We start from the raw sequence: 25,371 nt of genomic DNA, 5'->3' as shown, positions 1-25,371 counted from the left end.
CCAAGAGTATCAATGATGTTGAAGTCAGACAGGTTTAGGTTGGAGTAGAATGCGTTCTCTGCCTCGTATCTACATTTCAAAAAGCAGAAAAGAGTGAAGGATGAATGAAAAAAAAACATACAGTTATTCCCTCTTTCTATCTAGTGGGGCAACCTGAATCTTGATAAGCAAATCAAAACTCAAATCTCATGTCATTTTCATCACCTTTTGTCTAGATCACAGCTCTGTGATCTAGAAACAAAACCCATTCAAAAATGTGGGGGAGATTCACAGAGTGGACTTCAGCTGGAGTCAGTGCTTCAAGAACCACTACGCACAGACGTATGCAAGACATGGGTTTCAGCTGTCGCATTCCTTGTGTCAAACCACTCTTGAACAACAGACAGCATCAGAAGCATCTCGCTTCAAAAAGGACTGGACTGCTGCTGAGTGGTAAGTGAATCTCCCCCACATTTTTGAATGGGTTTTGATTCACAATCCTCTCCAGGGTCTGGTTATCCGTATTGCTTGTACACTTTTTTTCTACCACATCTTTTCCTTCCCTTCGCCTCTCTAGTAATGTGCTTGGACACAGAGCTCTGTGAACAGCCAGCCTCTTTTGCAATGACCTTTTGTGTCTTGCCCTCCTTGTGCAAGGTGTCAATGGTCATCTTTTGGACAACTGTCAAGTCAGCAGTCTTCCCCATGATTGTGTAGCCTACAGAACTACACTGAGAGACCATTTGAAGGCTTTTGCAGGTGTTTTGAGTTAATTAGTTGATAAGAGTGTGGCACCAGGTGTCTTCAATATTGAATCTTTTCACAATATTCTAATTTTCTGAGATACTGAATTTGGGATTTTGCTTATTTGTCAGTTATAATTATCAAAATTAAGAGAAATAAACATTTGAAATATATCAGTCTGTGTGTAATGAATGAATATAATATACAAGTTTAACTTTTTGAATGGAATTAGTGAAATAAATCAACTTTTTGATGATATTCTAATTATATGACCAGCATCTGTATATTCTGAAGCTTCAAAAGGTGCATCTGGGATGCTTTTTAAACAATCACTTGTTAGTTACCTTTCCTTCACTAGCCTGTTATTATTATAATTATTATATACTATTTGTCATGAAGGACAATTATTATTTATTTATTTATTTATGTATGTTGTGTATAACGCCAAAAATAGGCTAAGAAATTTTGGGGGAACATTGTTATACACAGTAATATTGTGTAGTAAATTCATACATGATTATTAAATAAATCATGCCTAACTTTAAGAATTAATGTAGATCGTTAAGATCAAGATTTTTAAGATTATGAGTCTGACCCATGTTTCAAAGCAGAGGTTTCTATAAGATCAGTTTTATTTTGAATGCAACCAACAGCTTTTTGACTATAAAGATAAATGAGTTTGCATCAGTTAACATTAGCAAATTAAGTTTATGTTCACCACTAATATTTGCAATCATACTGAAGATCCATTAGAGATCAAAATGACATAAGGATTCTGTAACTGAAAATTAAATTCTGTGATATACAGTACAGTAGTCAGATTTTTTTCAGTCAGAGTGCTTATAAGAGCCCATGATGCAGAACTGGCCAATCAAATCCCGTCGCTTGAGTCATGGCCAATGACACGATTGAGCTGCCATTTAGCTTGGCAAAAAACTGCTTTGCACTGTCACACAGAGTTTACGATTTTCCATGCACTCTGCCAAGGGTTCACAAGCGTGCTTCAGTTATTATTCAGTCCATCTCACATAATCAGTTATTAGGCTGGCAGGGTCAGAGGTGTGCAGTGCTGAGATGTTCTGCAGGAATAGAAAATGCACAAACAAGAGTGCAGTTTTGGAAAGAGGCATGGATAAAACCTCACTAAGGCTATAAACAGAAATTCATTCCTCAGCTGAAAGCTGGAGATGGTAAATGAGCTTGCAGATTCTACAGCAAGAGTGTCATATAGACCCATTAAAAATCTAATACAAAATATGGCAAATATTTTTTTAAATAATACTTAATAATATTAAATAAAATAATATATTTGAATACACTTTAATACATTTGGACTGTATGTTGACTTTTTAAACACGCTTTCAGCCATCTGAAAACATCCCCTGCTTTCAAATGCAAGTAAATTAACCTAAACATAACTGAGATTTAAACTCTCAAGAAGAAAGCAGGCATGTGTGGGTGACCATGGTGGAGAAAGAAAGTGAAATTTGTGACACTGGTTCTAGCTTCCAGCCTTTTCTGGGCCCATGCATGCTGATAAAAACTTCACATTTCTGCTGGACAATCTACTGATATTTTATGCCTGAGGAATCATCCAAATCAGTTTTAAAACTGCTTTGATTAAAATATAAACTTGTGAGGCATTCACTGATTAAGCATGTGTGATGCTCCAGGCTCACAGCTTCTCCAGTTCATTAAAGGTGAAATACAGGGATCATTTGATTGACCACAAGATGGCAATATGGAGCTTTATGGATTCTTTATGGACAGCATCTACTGTATTTTGCACTGCCTTGCAGAATGATGCAGAAATTAAACCTTAAGGAAAGGTGAATGCACTTGTCTCATTAGAGCGCTCTCTATCTGTCAGCATGGCAGCTGGAGATTTATTTACAGGTTTGTAGTCGAGATCACAGGGGACACAGTGCAGGAGATGACAGCTGTAGATGTGTCTTAATAAGCTTTAATCTATGACAGTCACACATGCTACAGACACCTCTTCATTATTCATCAGAGCTCATTTACATTGCGGATAAGCAGATAAGAGGAAGAAAAGTTTCTATTTCGGGTTCAGATATGACACATAAGGGATTTTTGAAGTGGGAAATGTGTTTCTGAGCTATCCCAGAATCCTTTTTTCTCTCTTGAGGGCCACATATTCTCTCTGTGAAATGTGATAAGGTTTCACATTTCTCTGAGCGGATTATTTTCTCATCGCCGCACAATGATTGCATCGCTTTCTCATCATGTTTCTTCTGATCATGAACAGTTGCTGGTTCTTAACATGTATTCTGCATGCTAGCACAGACTTTTCTGCTTTACAGTTCTAGAGTTACAGCAAACATCCTTGAGCTGCCCTTTGACAACTGCATTGTAATTGTTGCCATACTTCTGTATTTCACCAACTTAAAGAGGTTGAAACCTCATATAAAAGAGACCAACCACCTTTCATGTTTTATGCAATATCTGGATGAAGCTAAATCTGAAATCAGACATATACAGTTTTTTTTTGTTTTTTTTGCTTAAAGGAATGCTTTCATTATGCAAGGATACATTCGATTGATTGATTCAAAAATTACAGTAAAGAAATTCAAATTGTCCCAAAAAGATTTCTATAAAAAATTAAAAAAATGTTTCTATTAAAAAAGCATTTAAAGAGTTCCATTACGTAGAAGTAAACATTACAAGAATTCATTTATACCGTATATATTAGGATTTTCAAAAGTAAGTTGTCTTAATGAGGTAATACAGCCTTACTCTTTTGTTGATTTAGATTGCTTCCATTGTCCTCCTTTGTAAGTCGCTTTGGATAAAAGCATCTGCTAAATGACTAAATGTAATGTAATAATGTTGCTGTTGTTATTGTGTGTGGTTGCTGTGTACTATTGCAGCTTTTGAGTTCAAGACAAATTTCCTGTAAAGGACAATAAAGCATAACTTAACTTAGATGACATTCTTTAAAACTTCCTGTTCAAAAAAGAATCCTGAAAAACATTGACAACATTGATAATAGCAAATGTTTCTTGTGCAGCATATTAGAATGATTTCTGACGGAAATTATTTTTATTTTTTTTACTGTATTTTCGTCCAAATAAGTACAGCCTTGGTAAGCATAAGATACTTCTTTCAAAAACATTAAACTATTTTATGGAGCACAAACTTCTGAATGGTAGCATAACCCTGCTTTATGTCTCAAATGAAACTGAGCTGAACTGAATCTTTCAGAAACTGTCTTCAACAAACTGGCAAATACAGTATAGAGCTTCCTTAAAGGGGCCATATGATGCGATTTCAAGTTTTCTTTTCTCTTTGGAGTGTTACAAGCTGTTCGTGAATATATACGATCCCTAAAGTTGCAAAGACTAAAGTCTCAAATCCAAAGAATTCGTTTATTTAAAAGTTAAGATTCATCCACACCTTCCTGAAACGCCTCGTTTAAACACAAGATTTGCATAATACCGCCCAAATGTTCCGCAAATAAAGAAGGCTAACTTTTATTTTCTCTGTAGTATTATTGCTGCAGTCGCCATGTTGTGTAGACGCTGTGTTTCGTTGTGAAAGTGAAACTTTGTTTGGTCTTCCAAAAGGGGACACATCTAGAAATCAGCGGTTAAGTTGTTTTTACAACACTGTTCCAGAACAGTTCAACCCAAATATTTGTGTGTATTCAACGCATTTACGGAGGACTGTTTCCTGAACCTACAATGCCAGCTGTTCTGACTCACAGTCTGTAAGTATGTTTTCATATTTAAAGAATTTGCCACTGATGATTCAAACTTGAGTTTTGGGCAGTGTAGAGTAGAGCTTGTTTTTTTTGTCGTTCCTCCAATCACAAATGCAGACATGGTTATATGCGATATGCAATGCAACACGTAAAAAGAAAATATAAGTCATTATAATCCATTATTATGTCTCCACTGGATGCAAAAAAAATGCCTAGTTTGTAATGGGTTTTATTGGTTTTGTCTCATCTCATCGCGTCGTAACATTACCGTCACATGCTTGGGGTAATTAGCCAATCACAAAACACTGGATAGCTGGCCAATCAGAGCACACCTCGCTTTTCAGAATGATGAGCTTTGTAAAAAAACGACGTGTTTCAGAAAGGCGGGCATAGAGGAGAAACAATAATGTATAGTATGTGGAAAATAATGTGTTTTATGAACCTTTAACCACAAACACATTGCATTTCACCAAATACACACACAAAAAAAAAAAAAAAAAAAAAAAAAAAAATGTAGCACTGACCCCTTTAAAAGTGTTTACTGTAACAGCTTGGGAACTTCTTTTCAGATACCAACTGATAAACCTGGTTCACATTTAGAAATGCCAACAGAATAAAGTAGCAGTATTTCTATGCAATACATTCTACATAAACCGATGTCGATGTGACATCACTAACTAGACCAGGGGGTAAATTCACTCGAATAATGAAATGTGTTCAAAGATGATTTAACCTACTTTGCTTTTGCCTCTGCGTCTTCACTGCCTTTGTTGGATACATCTTCCAGACCTCCAATCAGATGTTTGTACGAGCTAAAAGAATGGTACAAACAACATTGTTAGAAAGACTTCATCTTTATGACAAATACACTATACTGTTCAAAAGTTTGTATTTGAAAAAAAGTTGAAGATCTATCCCTCAATCCCGTCTCTTTCTCAATTTAGAAAGTCAGTACTCATGTATATTCAAAGTTTTATATCTACATGAAATCCATCTCATTGAAATGTACCATAATCAGCTGTGACACAGATGGCTGATGGTTTGAGTCTCAGTCAAAGAGGAAAGAGAGTTTTCCCTGCCGGAGGGAACATGTGCTTCTCTCTCTGTCTCAGTCTTTCCAGCTTATTGACACACGTGACACTTTAGCTATTTAGGTTGAGCTTGATTTATTGAGTTCTATAAGGGAGCAGATAAGCACTTCAAACCCACAGATTCTGTGTTCCACACACACATACACATAGAAAGATCAGTGTAAAATCCACAGATGTTCAACGAACTGGAAAACCTGGGCTGAATTACTTCTGCTGGAATGTCAATGACACTTGTGATGTTTTAAGGAGTGTATATAAGGGAAACTAATGCCACAGGATATACAGTACCTAACATATACTCACTCTCTGTCGATCACAAGGCAGGTGACAGACTCTGCTGCGATGACGTTAGCTGTTCTGATATCCTCCCTGTTCAAAAGACACAAACGCACAGAAAAACATCATCTTATAATGTTCTGATACATTCAAAATATACCGATGTATACATAAACAGATATATTACTACTAGTTATTAAAAATAATAATTATACATATCAATTAAAATGATTAGAAAAATTGTATAATGTAAAATATAATTTTAAATAATATATTTTAATTATTTATATATTATTATTATTATTATATATAAATATATACAATTTTAATTTTATATATAACTATTTATATGTGATAAAAATTATAATACTATTAAAATAATTATATATAACTATAGATCATATAGATAAATGTATATATTATTAGCTATCGAAATGAATTATAAGTATCCTAAATATAAATAATTAAAAATTCATAATAATATTACAATTACAGATATAAAAAATATTCTATATAGTAATAAAATAAAACAGATAATAAACTTAACAATTATCAAAACCTTTAATTATTTGAGCTTCTTTAATGCCGTGCTTCAACTTCTGTCTATATGAACAATTTATGTAAGTCCACAAAACCTGTAGATCAAAATGTACATTTATTTTGACTGAAAATCATGAGTCAAATAATTTACTTAAATGTAAAAATATCAATATTTAGAAGTTCCAACACTGATTTAAGAATTAAGCGTGCCTCAGAGTTTGCTGATCGTCCTCTTCCTCACTGTCACTGTGGTCAGAGTCATCAGAGTCTGTATCCCACTCTGACCCCATGAAGCTTTGCATGTTCACTTACCGTCTGACCTGAGCTCAGCTATACGCACACATATACTACTACAGTACAGTACACTTCTATTTACACTAAAACATTCACTCTCTGACATCTGTCCCATCGCTGGCAGTTATATCCAGAGAAAGAGCTCTCACACGACTGTCTGTAAATGAAAAGGGCTGGACACTAAATGATAAACGCACACCCAAACATACATGTATGCGTAGCATCTGCTTCTGTGTCCAACTGCAAATACTGCCAGACACCACACACACACACACGGCCAGATCCATTTCCAGCGAAACACACTTGTACCGTACTTGCAGAGGTGACAATTCTTCACAACACATCAGCTCTAAAGCTGTCACAGCACAAATACACAATAACGCTACTGCAAAGGTCACAGCTGCTCCACAATATTACATTATAACAAAGAGAGACAGAAGAAAGGAGGAAAATCTGTCATCATTTACTCACCTTCAGTGACGTTCTATACCCATATGAATTTCATTCTTCAGTGGAACACAAAATATATTTTTGCAGAATGTAATATTTATATTAACACTTACAGAATGATTTTATGGAGCCAGATTGTCCTGAGACCTCTTTATGTTTCATGAATGGAAAAGAAAAAGTGAAAATGTGTGGACATAATGCTAAACTTCTCTTTTTGTGTTTTATGATATCAGTTGTTTTTCAATGTACTTTTAGTCCTGTGTTAAATGTCTTTTTTTAGTCTTTGACAAGTTTAGTCAACCAGTGCCGTGTTTTTTTTTTTTTTTTAATCTATTTCTAGAAAACTATTAGTCAGGCTGCTTAATGGTTAAACTGATAATCGCAATTATTTTGCTCAGTTACAACCATAATTACTGATCGTAAATGTTGTCATCTGAAAAATGTTATCAGAATTATTGTTATCACTTTCACCTATAGGCGCATATAAATAAAATGATAACTTTTATTCACTTATTTTATAATCTAGTTTCCAAAATTGCCATATCAATTAATACTCAACATTGTGAAAACTGGTTAAACACAAAAGCTTCTCTCAGAAACTAGTGAAATTGTTAATATTAAATAATAATTCCAAATTATATTCATGTTTTTCCATTAAAACAACAACAAAATACTTTTTTTTGAAGAAAAAAACCCGGAGTATTGTGGATCCATGGTAATGTTTTCTCTTGGTTCTTGGGTCTAAATAAATGCGACTTATAGTCCGGTGCGACTTATATATGTTTTTTCCTCGTCATGACGTTGTTTGGACTGATGTGACTTATACTCAGGTGTGACTTATAGTCGAAAAATACGGAAAAAAAAAATACAATATATATATATATATATATATATATGTGTGTGTGTGTGTATTTTTTTACCATATTTTTCGGACTATAAGTCGCACCTGAGTATAAGTCGCATCAGTCCAAAAATGCGTCATGACGAGGAAAAAAACATATATAAGTCGCACCGGACTATAAGTCACATTTATTTAGAACCAAGAACCAAGAGAAAACATTACCCACTACAGCCGCGAGAGGGCGCTATGTCTTCAGTGTAGACTACAGGAGGACTGAGCAGCATAGAGCGCCCTCTGGTGGCTGTAGACGGTAATGTTTTCTGTTAGTTAATTTCTCTTGGTTCATGTCAAATTAATTTTTATAAATAAGTCGAACCTGACTATAAGTCGCAGGACCAGCCAAACTATGAAAAAAAGTGCGACTTATAGTCCGGAAAATACGGTACTTGACTGGCAGCCTGAATATCAAAACTTGTGGAAGTATATATTCTTTCTCTTTTTATTGGAGAAAATATAGATATTTTGGATATAGAGTTTTGATATTTTAAACTTTTTTCAGCACTGTATTGCATCTTGATATAGTCACAGTTAGTGTGTAATGATGTAGGTGCAGTCTCATCTTGGTCATGGAAAAAAAAGTTGTCAACAAATATTTTTCATCATGGTTTTTGTAAAATAAATTAACACTATTTTATGAGAAGTCATATGGGTTTGGATTGTCATGAGAGTTTAAATAACGACACAATTTTAATTTTTGGGCGAACCATCCCATTGATTGTATTGTGTATGGGTCAGTGTGCTATTAATGGGACACATTCACCTGCTTGAGGAAACAGCAAGAAAACCTGACACTATCAGCGCTGCCAAACGTGTCTGTGAACCAATCAGGTGTCAAATGCTTCAGTATGCATATACACACAGGCATGAATTTAATCCAGCCATCAACAGATTCTCCTATCAAGTTCTGGACACTGTTAATGGTCTCTGTGAAGCTCAAGCCAACCACAATGTTTCTGCCGTACACAAGGACACATTTAATTTATCTCTTGAGGGATCGGACTGACCGTGTACAATGTTCTGGCCTATATTTCACTATTTCACATTTCATCAGAAGATACCTGATACACAGCGGAGCACATCAACACGCTCTCAGGATCACGGTTTCCTAGTAACACAACCAAACGCAGGATTATAATCAGGGTAAACAGTCCCCTTAAACCAGACACCACTACAGGAAAAGAATAGAATAGAAAAGAATAAAGCACAGCTGAATAAAACACGATAAGCATGATTAGATTAGAATGGAAAAGAATAACGATAGTTCACCCCAAAATGAAAATCAAGTCATTATTAATTTACCCTGTTGTTGTTTTAATGTCCTTATTATTTTAGACCACAAAAAATAAAAATAAATAAATAAAAACCTGTAAAAAAAAAAAAAACTCATATAATGGCAGTCAATAATTATTAACTTCAAATTTAAAGAAAGAGTTGCAAAAGTAACACAGAATGAGCCCATGTGACTTGTGCTGTATTTGTCAAATGTTCTGAGGGCATGTGATAGGATTTGGTCAATTAAAAATAAAAATGATTATATTATTTAGAGAACCTCTTGGCTGTTGGCTGTGTTGTGCACGACCGTGTGCAAATTCTTAAAACCGTATCAGCACAGCAGTTCACTCCAGGAAAAACACACAAGCACACCATTTAGAGAAATCAAATTTACAAAAAAACTACACTTAACACAATGCATAGAAAAAGTTGACAAAAGTATACAGTGAATATCTCTGGACCAAAACTTTGTTTTGTTCGAAGCAAGTTCTGTCAACTCTCATTCTGACAGTCATCTAGCCTGGGATATTTACCACAAAAGCACCAGGGTGAGTAAATAATGACTGAGACTTCATTATTTTTGTGAACCTTTCTTTTAAGCATGTTAAAGAAGAATAGAATAGAATAGAATAGAATAGAATAGAAAAATTGATGATGTCTGACTGGTTCAAATTCTTATTTGATAATTAATCCTATTCTTTCCTCGTGTACTTTTGTCTCTTAAGCCTTGAACTGCAACTCTGATTGAAGTTATTTTAACATGTTCCTGTATTGTTGATTCTGATCCATGTGTAACTGGTCATAGTCATAGAGTTTTTGATGTTCTGTAAAGATTGTACCCAAAATAAACTCCTACAAGTTTGTGTTTAAAAAAAAAAAGAAAAATCCTGGGCAAATCTCTTTTAATTTTTTACTCAGTCGTAAGAGAGCGTGAGTGAACAATTATTTTAGATTGTGTGACTGTAATGTGATGTTTTTGCTATGCGAGCACAGCCACTGTAAACGGTTTAGGATTTCAAGATTTTTACAATTCCAAGAGCGCTTTTGTCAGCGGCCACAAGATGGCACCACATCCTTAAAAAACTAACGGTGAATCTCACACAAAGTGGTTACATTTCACCGCATGATTTTATATATATATATATATATATATATACTTACATATATTGCAAGTGTTTTAAGGGCAGACGATGAGGTTAAAAAAAAAAAAAAAAAATATATATATATATATATATATATATATATATATATATATATATATATATATATATATAGATAAAAAAATAAATAATACACATTTTTTTTTCTGAAATTAAGCACAATCCTAACTAACATAAAAGTTAAATATACATTCTATATTTCAATAATTTCACATTCAATCTTCAAATTAATAGTAGAAACAACATAAAGACACTATACTATTAATATTTCTTTAATAGCATCTTTTTTATGACTGAAGGCAAGCATCACTGATATCAATACTACTGATGTCTCTATGAAAACGTTTTTCTCTTGCCTAATATTTAACCATTAACTATAGCCATTCAACAATTCAATTTTAATTGCCCTTTGGTAACTTAATGACTTAACTGACAACACAACTACTACACTGCAAGCTTGTAGTTTCTTTTGCACTTTGATATAAAATAATACAGGCTACAGTGTGCACAGCAGCATTTGTGTATGCAATTAAAGAGCACGTGCTATGAGCACAGTATACGGGCTGACAGGACAGGAAAAATCCCATTTACTGACATCTGGCCTGACCACGGTTCACTGTTGTTCTACTAAAGCTCCCTTGTCACCTGTAACTTTTCCTCGCTTGTTTTTACCAGTGCCTGGCACTCAGGCGAAGTTGAATTGCACATCTGAAAGTCTCCCATATGATGTGGTCATAAAGACGTTCTGTGTCTAAATAAATGCAATTCTTGTCAAGAAAAAAGAGACAGAAGCAGCAGTTGTGAGTGGGGTGGCCAACCCTAGTTCTGTGTTAATTGCGTAAAATAATTTTAAGCGTTAAACTGAAGAAAAAAAAAATCAATCACCTGCAACAAGATAATTTTGACAGCACTAATATATGAATGTGTGTATATTCTCTTGATTTGGGGGCAAAAACGATTCACCTAATGAGAAACCCACCCGGGTGTCTCTCCAAATATCCTGTCTGGAGTTTAAATCTGCTATTAATCAAACTTTGACAGTATTGTAGAGGACAATCTCACCCTTGTAGGGCTTTTTCCCCAAAGGAGTCTCCTTTCCCCATAGAACGCAAGTAAACGGGCTCCTGACCCGGACAGTCCTCTCGAGTCATTGTCACCTGGACGGCGGTGAGAACAAGAGGTAGAGATATTAGCATGGGATCATCTTCACAGCATCACAGCTTGCACTTTCCTCTGAAATAGACTTACCTTTCCTTTACTGATAATGAAGAATGTGTCTCCTCTTGCCCCCTGGCGAATTATGTAGTCACCATCTTCATAGTGGGTCTATAAGAGAGAGAAAATTGGTTAGAGGACGTGAGGATTATATGGAAAAAGAGGATGAAGAAAAATACAGGTGGCACTTCCTACAACGAGGGTATGAAGGTCTAGCAGATTTCTAAGCGGAAAAGAGGCAGCACAACATCTCTGACCCTCAGTGTGTTATCTAAGACCTTGACCTCCAGACACATCGGTCTGAAATCAGATATGACCAGCAGATAGGAAACTGAAGCTCACAAAGACTCTGACACAAGCAAACTGTTCTAAAATCACCTAGAATCTGACCTCCAACCAAACACCCATATACACGCCTGCTTTCATTTATTATCCAGAGAATGATCATAAATGTATAAAAAAAAGTACTTTTTTTTTCATATTTCACAGTGACAGATTTCACAATGCTAAAAGCTCTTAACTGTCCCTAGGATAGGTTTTTTGTTCATGATAAACATTTATAGTATTTAGATATTTAATAAAAAAATAAATAAAAAAAAATCAATTAATGTTCAATAAAGTCAAGTAAATGTAACATAGCAAAAATCCTGTCTTTATTTTAAATAAATGCAACTTGGTTTGATGTCCATACATTTTAAGTGTGCATACATTCAAAATTGCTTTTAAGTGCTGTTGTAGCAAGACTGTAAAAGTGAGTACTCCCTAATGGAAAGCACTCAAGTCAGTGTGAATATTCAGTAATGTTAAGATTCAGATATATCTGGACCCTAAATAAACACTGTATATGAGCAATTAATGGAAGAGTAGTATCAAATCTAATGGTGCTTTTCCACTGCGTGGTACGCCTCGGCTCAGTACGGCTCAGTACGGTACTGCACGGCTCGAGTTGGTTTGCATTTCCGCTGCAGTTTTGTACCGCTTTAGAGTGGGCGGGATTATTCACATGTCATAATTGTTGCAACTTTTTCATTCCGTGTTGCCCCATCAAGCTCTTGGTGGATCCAGTCCTCTGCTAGTCTCAGCCTCAGGCGTCAAGCCCGAGGACTGTTGGCTAAACGTCTGATGCATATGGAACACAAAAGTGGAAACACTTCAGGAGTTTCGAAGTCGTCATCAGATTGGTTGAATTCTACAGGATTTCCGGGAGACGTGCGTGTCACCTGGAAACAAAGATACCGTTCACCTCAACCCCCCCCCCCCCCAGTTGTCATGAAGGGTAAAATTAGCTATATAGACCAATATCTTTTTTTGAACCAGGCTGTAAACATGTTTTCTTCTGCTGTAAAGTTGGGCATTTTAACATGGGGAGTCTATGGGACTGACTCCCTTCTGCAGACAGCCTCAAGCGGCCAGTCGATGACTTACAGTTTTAGTCACTTCCTTGTTGGCTTCACGAGAGAGAGCGGGAGGTTGCTGCTCGCTCAAAACGTGACGATGAATGAAACAAATTGCAATTGGTTGTTTGACATATTGGTCAAACGGCCTCATGGGCGAGCCTCGGCCAATGAAAGCTGCCATACATTACAGACCTTCAGTCTTCAGTACCAGGTACTGTACGCAGTAGAAAACCCCCCAAAATTGAACCGTACCGAGTCATACCATACAGTGGGAAAGCATCATAAGTGACCACATCTATGATAACGGAAGGACAGATTCCATCCATGTGTCCAGACTTTCATTCACTAGAACTAGAAAATTAGAAATGCAAAATTAGCATTTAAGTTCAAAAAGCTTCAGCACATTTTAATCTTATTTATTGGCTGAAGAGACTCCCTCTGCTCTCTGAAAATTAATAACATTTAATCACATCACCAAAAAAAAAAAAAAGAAGTGGAATGAGTTTGACCTTAATTTTAATATTCATTTAGAGATGAGGATTGATAGGTGAGTCAGTTTAATGGCACAGAGCTCACAGTGCCGTTAAATACTCTCATAGACATATTAAACATAAATGTAATTAATAATAAGAACCAAACCGATTTTTGTTTTTTGTGTGTTATTGTTATGAAGCTGTGGATCATGTTTTATTACAAAAGAGGACCACAGCCACTGCAAGATTATTAACAAATTCACAAAGAATGGAAAACAACAACTTTTCACCCTTAAACACAAGGAGCTATGAGTCTCCATCACTCACTTCCCAGTGATAAATGTCATATTCTAATGAAGATGTGGACCTTAATGTCTGTGAAGACTGACTGACGACTAAGATATTCACAATGTCTACAGCACATCTACTCATGCTATTCTTGGATAAAATCATTGATTTTTCTCTTTTGATGTTTTGTGCAATGTGGACCTTATTTGCAGACTGAGAACGGGTTATTCTCCATCTTATACAAAGAAAGATAGAATATAAACAACTCTATGATTCATCCCACTACAATTTACTGAAACACATGCATTCACTTCAAGACAAAAAAAGACAAAAAATGCTCCCTAAATTATTGATGGTATGAGCGAGGAGCTTTTGTTTGTTTTTGAGTTGTGAGTTTTTCTTGCTGATAAACAGTCCCTGATCTGAATCTGCTGATTTTATTAACTCTTCCCAGCTTAAAAGTCAATCAACATATTTCAGCATAAATACAGTTACACTTTCTTGACTGGTGTATTCTTAAAGTTTGGATTTTACTTTATACTTTATCCTTGTGCGCAAAGACTATGTAACTCTGGTACTTTTAGTAAAACATCTTCTGAACCTCTAGCTCAACCAATGATGTGAGATTAGAGTGGGACTACTAGTTTGATTGGCAATGATGGTCATTTAAAAGTAGCTAGGTATTTTGACGGAAATAAAAACATCAGCAAGCAACAGCTTTCTAGGAGCACTTTCACACAAGCACATTTGGTGCGCACCTGATTTACGTCAGATTTCGGTACGTTTGGCTAGTGTGAAAGCTTTCATGTGAACATGGGTGCGCAGCAGGGTACCGAACCCGAGACTACCTGAAGGAGGTGGTCTGAGTTCGATTGCACTTGAACTGTGATGCAGTTTGCGTGAATATGAATGCAATTTGGACTCGGGTGTGCACTTGTTCGGAAGTAAAGTAAACTGTGCAAGCATTTTTATCGATTACAAGGCATTTTCAATGCATATGACAGCTGAAAGTGCATGAAAAATTATGTTCATTAATTTTATTTTCACTTTTGAATGACATTGCAAAGAATCAGTGGATAAAAATCTTAGTTTTTTTTTCCACTGTACCTCAGCAGTACAACCCCAATCTTTTTTTTTTTTTTTTTTTTGCGGCTCACGGAAAGGAGGGTTTTAGAGAGACTAAATCTTAGAACTGCCTCAAACGAAACATTTCGAAATCATTGGAAAATGAAGTGATATTAAATGCATATTTTGAGAAAATGAAAGTTGTTTTTGAACTTGCATCCATGTAAACCTATAAAATATTAGGAACCTTAAAGATGGCATAATAGGGGAACTTTAATACTATAAAAATATATAAATAATACTGGAATTACACTGGCAAGCAACAGTAAAATATTTCATTATATTAAGTAGATGTATTACCAATGACTAACTTTCAACTTTTCACTGTATGCTCCATCCTAAGAAGAATTATTAGTTTTTTTATATATATATATAAAAAGGAAATTACACAGCTTCTAAACAAAGCAACTTGTGAAGAAACTATACTGTTGAGACAGTGACTTTACTAACATAAACAGAAATCACTCGCTAAAAGTTGCTAAAAAAGGTGTCCAAAAGATCATACTATATTAAAATAATGTGATATGCTGCATTCTGTTCACTTGAATGAATGAAATAAGAAGGTTTGTAAAGCAAAGTCAACCTTGTTCCAAATCGTAAAAAAAAAAACATCAATTTTTTACATCAAGCGTATCTAAATAAAACGACAAGCGAATAAACCACAGCTAGTGGTGCTTGCAATGCACAGAGATGTAATTGCTTAGATTTAATGACAGTTGTGTTTGCTTAAGGATCAGGAAGATTTCCGTACCTCCTCAAGGACATCAGCCAGCTTGCTCAGTATTTCCTCTGGAAGACCCCGGAACGTCAGGACACTGTCAATCAGAGACAGAGACAATGTAAATGTGTGATGAATTAGATCCTTATCCAAAGCTGAAGAGTCTTTTGGTGTTCTCACTGAACATTAGGTGAATTTCTAGTCTGACCGTATGTTGAAACAGCTGGTCACCATCATTGCAATAAACTCAGAGTTGCTCTCTGCCATGGAAACAACAATAATATCCCTCAATCGCCATAATACAACATTTTGAAACATATCTGGTCATGTGTTGCATAAAGAAGGAAAAGGTTTGCATCTGGCTAATATGTACTGTATACGCTGAGCTAATTTGCCACAAAGCCAAGGCATTATCTACATTACATAATACATTACATGCTCCTGCATAAATATTTCACATCCCAATTCAAGAGTCCATTAAAGTCTCCTATTACAGTTTAGTGTAAGACTGCAGCAGAGAAACCTAAAAGGTGCTATGCATACATACAAGCAATTCTGGGCTAATATTTTGTCTGAAAATGACAGGATTTGTAATCATTTTGTTTGAAAAGGCTGCTGTAATTTCCCACGAGATTAAAATACCAAACCTGTAACCATCATTGGGGGACCACTACAGAGATCAATATTTAACAACTGTGAGAAAGCCTTGCAAAGTACCATGAGATATTTAAATTCACAAATATGTTTTACTTTATATATGTTATTTATGTGCTGTAATATTAATAGATTCTGATATTATTCACCCAGTAATAAAATCAAACATTTGCATTTTTTAAAATATATTATTAATAACCCAAAACTTTTCTCTTTCAGTCATGTTAGATTGGTGCCAATCACGTTTAAAATGTTAAGGGGTTGAATGTTCAAAAAAATTTACAAAAAATTGATAATAACAGCCTTTGCTGGCAAGCACCATCATTATTCTTGAGCTTTGTACCAAGAACAAAAAAAAAAAAAAAAAACGATCACTATGATTTTGTTTTGTGCACATGCTACAAGTGTTGACATGATGAAAAAAGAAAACATTCAAAATATTATAAAATATTATTTATAAATATTCAATATATTATTTACACAGAAAATTGTTGTATTATTATTATATAATAATTTATATATATATATATATATATATATATATATATATATATATATTTATTATTAAATTTTGCACTCAGAACTAAACAGATAAATAGTAGCCTATACCAGAAAATCATGGGATCACACATGCACATTGTTATATAATAATTCTCTCCAAATCTGGATTAGCTCAGAACTAAATATGAAACCTAAATTTCATATTGGTCTATAAACCAGATCAGTAAAATGAATAAGTTCAACTCAGCATCTAATGCATTCGCATGCACTCTGCTTTTGTTTGTAACAGCTGTTAGTTCAAAGCATAATTGACTAAATTAGGTCTAATTTATTCAAATAATAAGTACAGCAGCAGGGATGGGGTAAAATAATTAGCATTAGATGAAACCACATTGATGATTCATTAAAAACGATTGCATTACTATAAATTTTTCTCATGTTAATACATAAGACACAGGTTCTAAGAAAGAGAGAGAGAGATCATGAAAGGGGGAGGAAAAAGATCAGGAGTTATAGAGAATTTCTGTGGCAATAATTTCAGAATCTCCCAAGAAACTCATCTGTTCTGCCTCAGTGTCTTTAAAGTCTTTCATCCAGTTTGGCTCAGTAGCTCAACAATGCAGAATTCTGTCTTTTTAATATGTAAAATGTACCCCATGCTCTCTTCTCTGGGTGCCATTATGCAAATTAAGATGTCAGATGATAAAGAAAGATATGCACTTCCATAACAAGACAGCTGCTCACCTTTTCAATAACTCCATATTTTCTGCATGTTTGATGAGTCCCGTCCTCATCATGATGGTCTGGAAGCACTGTCTGTCGATGGCCCATAACTTCACACTGGTCACAGCTGAAACACACATCAGAAAACATGCCATCGATATGAACGGATCATAAAATGTTGATATTTTTATCAAATAATTGTGATTAAAAATGCAATCATCTCTTTCATTCATGTTACCTACAGTGTAAGTGTAAAATTCATATTTAACTTTATTAAATTTTTAATATTGTAAAGGCTTTGTAAAAAACAATTGCACAAGGGTAGAATTAGAATATTATTACTTTTTTTGGGGGGGGGGGTCCACTTAAAATGTATACATTCAATACATGTATGTGTGTGTGTGTGTGTGTGTGTGTGTGAAAAAGAGAGAGAGAGAGAGAGAGAAAGATTATTTAAACATTTAAAAACATTTAAAATCTGAATGAAATATAGCCTGAATTATTAAATTGTAATATACTGTCCGTCATTATTTAACATTTCAAAATACAATGACAGCTGACATGAATGAATTGAAGATCATGTTTGTTTCTCTCTCTGTCTTAGTTTTTTTTTTGTCCTCCGAATGACTATAGTCATAGCTGATAGTAGACACAATATAACGATGCTGTATTATTCTGCTTGTTAGAAGTGTATTATACAGTAGGTCAAGCCACTTTTTACTAACAACTAAAGAACAACAAACAAGATTGCATGGTTTATTTGTCCACTGGATGCGTGTGGAAGTTGCATTCGTTAAATGGGGGGGCTTGCACACCATGTTCGCAAAGGGCCTCACACCCACTTGTGACAGCCCTGTACAGACCCACCGTTATGAAGATGTTTAAGTCTAAGATATTTCTGAGGAACTTGCTAGAATACATCTGTACACTCACACAAGGGGTCAAACAGTGATGTTGTCTAAAATATTACGTACAGCTGACGATGATTGCCAGCATGGGTTGACAATATTCATACACAGGCTGGGGTTCTGTACTCTAAGGGTGCTTTCACACTAGCACTTTTGGTGTGCACCCAGGTTCGATTGATGTCAGAGTTCGGTTCGTTTGGATGATGTGAACGCTGTCTTCCGTACTCGGAATCGCTCCCGCGAGTTCGCTTAAAAACGGTCTGGGGTACGCTTCATGTGAACTCTGGTACGGTTAGCTGCTTATGTGAACGCAATCATACCTAATTGTGGAAGTGAACCGCTTTTAATGACAAATTATTTGTTGAAAATGTCTGTTTTTGTGTGTGTTTCACTCACTTTCCTAATGAGCGTGACTGACACGCTGCAAACAGAGAGCTGTACATCTCATTTATGTTCGCCTTAATGTTCTTTAGAGCATTTTCAGTACATTCGTAAGACAGACGCAAGTGCCGTTATGTACCGAAGCCTTATAAACAAAACAAACAGTTCAAAAACATAATACATAAAAATGCAGAGAGTAATGTTATGCATTTGCCGCCTTCTCCTGCGCTGTCGTTACCAAGCAACGGGGTAAACAGCTGCTGGCTTGATGACGCAAGGTTCAGACTCTATATATTATAATATGAACACAGTCCAGCGGGGGAAGGGTTAGGGGGGAGCAACCGAACTCGGGTTTCGGACCAGGCAAGTGAACTTAGTGTGAAAGCACCCTAAAACAAAGACGAGCTATTGGTTGAAAAACATATGACAGGAAACAATTCATGGAAAGTAAATCAATAACATCTGGTTTTCAGGAAATTAAACTATTTCCTCTTGCTTTGTGTATGTAAAAGTTCTGTTGTTACTTTGGTTCTGTAAATTAAATGCATTCCTGTAGCTCAAACAAAAGTTCATGCATGGCTTTAGCAATGGCAAGGTTATGAGTTCAATTCCCAGGGAATGCAATGTAACTGTAAATTAATGTAAATGCATCAATGTATCATGCATCAATGGTTCCTCAGTGCCTTCAATAAATCGTCATCGTAGTCCTTATCTATAATGTGAAAAAGTCATCTCGTCTGAATCAGGAGCAAAATATGCACAGATCAACCACAGTTTACAAGAAAAAAACAGCTAAAAGTCATGGACTTTTTCACAGAAGAAAACATTATTATGGATTATGGACTGCTATCTCAGCCAAAAACAATTCTTAATAGATTTGTTTCTTACAAACATCTTTTCACTTCATAAGACATTGATGACAGATTAATTCAGTCATGTGGATTACTTGTAGATTACTTAACTGATGGACTGGAGTGGTGTGGATTACTTGTGAATTACTGTGATGTTTCTATCAGCTGTTTAGACTCTCATTCTGATGGCACCCATTCACTGCAGAGCATCCATTGGTGAGCAAATGATTTAATATTAAATTTTTCCCAAATCTGTTCGAATGAAGAATCCCCTTTACATCTTGGATTGCCTGACAATTAGTACATTTTCAACAAATGTTCATTTTTATGGTGAACTATTTCTTTAATTAAATATTTCAAATGCATTTGTGATGACGTGATTTAATCACACAAACAACATTCGATGGTAATCAGAAATGCATTTGAGCCCATCGCATTTGTTTTGTAAACACAAATAACCATGCACACAGCTTCAGATTTTTGAGCATGTCTGATATCAACGGTGTCTGACAAAAATAACAGCAAGCGTGTTTGTGCTAAGAATACAGTTCAGCTATATTTAGAAACTAAAGTGTGCAGCCTTTTGTATTTTACACTTTTTTGTGCTTCATCAACATGAAGTAACACTGATGTAGTGTATGTAGTGACAAAAATCATAGAATTTATTCTTGACAAAATGCAGCTGTGACAAAAGTAAGCTCAGCTTCATTAATTATACATCATCAACAACACTTTTGACAGCTCTGTTCATCTTTCACTGATATAAGACGCTCTCAGTGATATTTTCAAATCTCAACAGGATCAATAGTTTTACTGAATGTTGTCTTAAACTGAATTAAGTTTTGTGCCTGCCTGACTACATTGTGTCTAAGCTAAATACTTCAAACTTTCATCTGACACCTGTAGTTTTTTTTCTGCCTGGAGGGAATGAGAGCAAATAACAAAAAGAACGGTATGAGCCACACAAAATAGAGACAGACAGTCCTGGCAGATTTATTATGCAGTGAAAAAACAGCCGTTATGCAGGCGGTGACTTCACTGTTTAAAACACCCACTCTCTGCTATGTATTAAACAGAGAGAGAGAGAGAGAGAGAGAGAGTAAAATCAGCTCCTGTTTGGATCTGAAATGACATTCAGCCCCGTGGCAGATCAGAATTCATCAGATACACACAACAACTTAACAGCATCCACCTACACAACCACCAACATATGTTCATGAAGACAAATATTACTAGTGCTGCATTTCAAATTTACTCCATATTTACCTGAATATAAATCCCTCCTTCAAGCTAGATCAAATGGGATCAGTGCTAATGATTTTTTCTACTGGCCTGATTGGGCCAGAGATTCGAAGTATTACTTGCCCTTTCAATATTTTCAGTGGCCCTGCCACAAAAAGTAAAATGGTTGCTTTTATCATTGTTTTTGATGTATGTTATCTTGTATTCTAATAAATAAGCTAGATTTTTCATAACCTTTTGAAATTAGTGGTAACCACTGCATTTTAATTATGAATTAATTATTTAAAAAAAGAAAACCCACACACATGTAGCATGTGCATTTATGATACATAAAACACCTGCATGAAACCTTAACAGCAGATGGGCTGAATGAGACACAGATACACTCTCTGACAGCAGGAGGCGCTTATGGTACAGCAGCGTTTACTTGGTTACTGCTGCCCACAAAGTGCATATTAGCACTACTTTAAATGCAATGTAACAGTGTAAACGTTTCTGAAAACAGTCAGTTCCCCTCAGAAGCGCATCAAAATTCTGTATATAGGATTTTCTTACTATATTTTGTGCATCATGAACAGTGATTGTGCTCTGACTGCTACAGTATTTTCTCCTCTTTGCATCTGTCTTCAGCGTCTATCATCTGTTATATGCCATTTACAGACTAAATATACTAACTATGTAATATTTCCACACCAATGACATTTTGAAAAATGATTGCGATTCAGTTTGCATTTAAGCACGGAACAAAGATAGTCTGAAAAAAATAAAATAAACATGCCCGATCAGTGCTTCTCTACACCATTGTATAAATTAAATATAGATTAATCACTTTTAAAGCTACAAGGTTACTTGCCAAGACAGGTATTTTGGCACATTTTTGTATGCATTTGTAACAATATAAAAACTTCATAATAGTGGACATTTTAATAAAAACTTTAATAAAGAAATAAAACATAAAACAGCGCGACAGCCCCTCATGGATGACTGCCGTGCACAAACAAAGCCAAAACACAAAATAAAACCCAGGCCTGGTCGTAGCTCCTCTTTTATCCTTCCGATCTCCTCTGTGGGACTCGAGACCGATGAGTGGCACAGGTGTCGCTCGTTTCAAAATCACTCCACCGGCCTCGCTCTTTTCCCACGGCTCTCAGCCCCGCCCCACTCGTCACAGTATTTGTCCATTCAAGTGAAAGATGCAGAAAGAGAAGCAGCTGTCTGTGCACGCAGTTTTCACAAAGAACACAACACACAAGTACTACATTAAAATGTATTTCACGCCTTGATGGAATTCTTTTAATTTGATTGTATTTTTAATTAGCAAGGCTTAAAAAAATATGCAATTGATAAACTTTGTGATGAAGCGGCAGCGATAATTCCGTCAACTGTCCCGAACATTTTTCACGCTTGCCATCGGGCAGTCCTTATTGTCCAGCCCTGGTCTGTCATTTCTAATTAGGGGCTACGTATGAATCTGCGCAATATACTAAATATTCACAATGATTTTCTTTGTAACAGAAGTAACAATTAACATTGAGCACCCAATAAACTATAAAGGCTACAACAATAACATAATATGCTTTACAAATGCTTAAATTATATTATTTGTATATCATTAATATTAATAATGTAAAATATTATAAAAAAATGTCAACAATATGCAAGGGGCTACGACAATAAAACATAATAAGCTTTAAGAATATTTGCACGATATTATTGCATATTATATTATTATTCTCTTTATAGGTAATTATAATAATAATAATCATAATAATAATAAAGTAAATTATTATTATATAAAAATATGAAACATTAAGTACCCATTTAACAATATTCAGTAGACTACAACAATAAAATATAATAAGCTTTAAGAATATTAGCATTATTTATTGTTATTATTATTGTTTATACTGAAACATTAAGTACCCATTAAATATGCAATAAACTACAACATTATTTGTTATGAAATATTACTTTATTATAATTATTATTATTATTATTATTATATGTAACAGTGCTTATCATGTTTTATTGTTGTATATTATAATATAATTTTTTTTATATATGATCGGTTTCTTACTTGAGATTGAATGAGTGTTAATCTCCAATACAAACGGTAATATATGATAATATTTATTAGCTATATCACCCAGCCATACTGTATGTCAGTAGTTTCCTTGCAGGCCATCCACACCCAGAGATTCATCCCAACAGTACTGATAAAAATGATGTTCTCAATTAACATGAAGATAGAAGCAGTGTGGTCAGAGGCAATACACGTCCCGGCATGCTTTCTGATAGCACATGAGTTAATATTATTAATGTGCGAGAGGAAATGTATCACTACCAAACTTGCCCTGACATGACCCGTTCGTCTCCCCATAAAACCAGATTCATTCTCATAATACAGGCAGATTTTAAAGGTGACAAACACTGTCACCCAAACAGTACAATCAGACAAGAAAAATACATTTTTACTACAATAGCATTTGAAGAATATACCTGCATTTGCAAGGTAGAAAAGGAAATTTTACATTAAATGATCAATTCTGAGAAACTGTGATCCTGTTAACTTCATGGTGTTAATTGCCTCTTGTCACTCACCATTTTTTTATACTTTACTGGAGTTTATGAGATTAATCAATTCCAAACAATGAAGAAGAATAGAAAGACATTTCCAGAACACTATGTCTTGTGGTCCAGAATAGACCTTTGTTCATTCAGGACCTGATGATGGAGCCACACAGGTTTCATGCTTTTAGCAGCATGTCTTCTTCAAGTGCTGTCTCTCTCAGTGAATCATTCCAGAGAAATGACAGACAGCAGAAACCTCAGGGAGAGTGAACGAATATGACTGCAAGGTATTGTCAAAACAGGGATGAATTGCAACAAACAGCAGTATCCAGGAAACAGAGCAGAGATTTCCATTTCTGCTCTTTCTCCAGAGAAAATGTGCCATCACTTCAAATTTTACAACATTTTCTCAAGGACAATTCAAATTCATTTCAACAGTAAGAAGAAAAAAAAATGCAGTGCGAGTCTGGAAATGAAAGAGGGGGCGACAAACAGGAATTTGAAAAAGATTCCAAAAAATAGCCTTGACTGTGACTTTTATTGAAAGACAATGGCAGATGGCACGTGAACACACATTAAAGGCTGTTTTGTTATTTTGTGGCCTATTCGAAAAACAAAAAGAAACTAATATAGCTGGAAGAAGAAATTAACCAAATCAAAAATGGCACAATGTAAGACTAAGCAGATATGTTTCAGTAGATTTGTTCAACTCATCATTATTTACAACTTTAAAACTTTTTAGAACTTCATAACCAAATGTTACTTGCAAGCAAACCATCTTACTTTCAGAATGATGTGCCCATTACACATACACAATTTAATGCCAATATGAGCAGTTTATATATTTGACTCCTTTTTATTTTGTGTCTTTAACAGCATTTGAAAAAAAAGGTCACGTTTTAAGCATTTTGGCCAGATGGTGGTGCTATAACGAAACTACTTTTATGCATGGTCATTGAAGTAGTGTTGATGTAATTTCAATGCATCAAAGTATGTAAAGTTTTTAAAAAAATATGGGCAATCTAACTGTAAGGCATTGCACAACATATTTACACAAGATATTTTGACATTTACACATTGTATATTAGTTTGGGTGGCTGCATGGAAAAGGCCTCATTTTTGTTATTTTATTGTTTTTAATTACTGATGGCCACTGCTAAATTCATGGGGGCCAAAGAAAGTTTAAATTAAGTGAAAGTGTCTGAAATGCAAAACTATCAGTACTGGGTGTGTTTACCCAGATTACCCATATATATGTGTGTGTGTGTGTGTGTGTACTTCAAGGTCTTGTCCGTGTGCTCGTCCCTCAAACTCAAAGCATCACGACTTTCAAGCTTCTTGGATGAAAGTAAATAGACTTTAAATAAGCAAAGCAACAAATAGGTTTGTCATGTCAAACTGCCATGTCTGACTTCTACCTGATGTGAACAGAGATGACACAACTATATACAAAAACATTCACATGCACAAACTCTACTGTATTTCCATCTATAAATGTTAGAAAACGATAGCAGCTTTTATTGTATACTGTACTTTACTACTCTAAAATACTACTCTTTCTCTCTTGCACCTACTGCAAATGTTTCTCCATTCCAACTGATCACCTGTGATGATATCCAGCCTGAGCATCACAATCTCAGAAACACACACACACACACACACACACACACACACACACACACAGGCACAACAAGAAGATGAGAACTTCACTGTATTTAAACAATATGATTAACTGAACTTGTGACACCCTCAGGACTTTAGATACAAAAATGTTCCCTGTAAGATGTACATTTGATATTGCTTCTGAGAATCTTGGACATAGAAATTGATTAAAAAAATAAAGACTGCATCCAAGAACAGGATATATATATATTAAGGTCAAAAGTCTCATAT

At 35.1% G+C, this 25,371-nt stretch overlaps 1 protein-coding gene across 2 annotated transcripts in view; it reads right to left on the bottom strand.

Moving 5' to 3' along the window:
- Positions 1-25,371, bottom strand: part of LOC113112406 (cGMP-dependent protein kinase 1-like) — a 51,100-nt gene that overhangs the window by 4,349 nt on the left and 21,380 nt on the right. For both annotated transcript variants that reach the window (XM_026277954.1, XM_026277952.1), the window contains exons 4-10: positions 17,547-17,652; positions 15,681-15,744; positions 11,680-11,757; positions 11,494-11,588; positions 5,842-5,907; positions 5,185-5,259; positions 1-69 (exon numbers count right to left, since the gene is read on the bottom strand). The exon at positions 1-69 is cut by the window's left edge and continues 28 nt beyond it. In XM_026277954.1, the coding sequence (XP_026133739.1) occupies positions 1-69; positions 5,185-5,259; positions 5,842-5,907; positions 11,494-11,588; positions 11,680-11,757; positions 15,681-15,744; positions 17,547-17,652 (553 nt within the window). The remainder of the gene's footprint in view (positions 70-5,184; positions 5,260-5,841; positions 5,908-11,493; positions 11,589-11,679; positions 11,758-15,680; positions 15,745-17,546; positions 17,653-25,371) is intronic.

This window comes from Carassius auratus, chromosome 13 (genome assembly GCF_003368295.1).
Source record: "Carassius auratus strain Wakin chromosome 13, ASM336829v1, whole genome shotgun sequence".
In the NCBI taxonomy this organism is placed as follows: Eukaryota; Metazoa; Chordata; class Actinopteri; order Cypriniformes; family Cyprinidae; genus Carassius; species Carassius auratus.
This window is presented reverse-complemented; position numbering and strand designations above follow the sequence as displayed.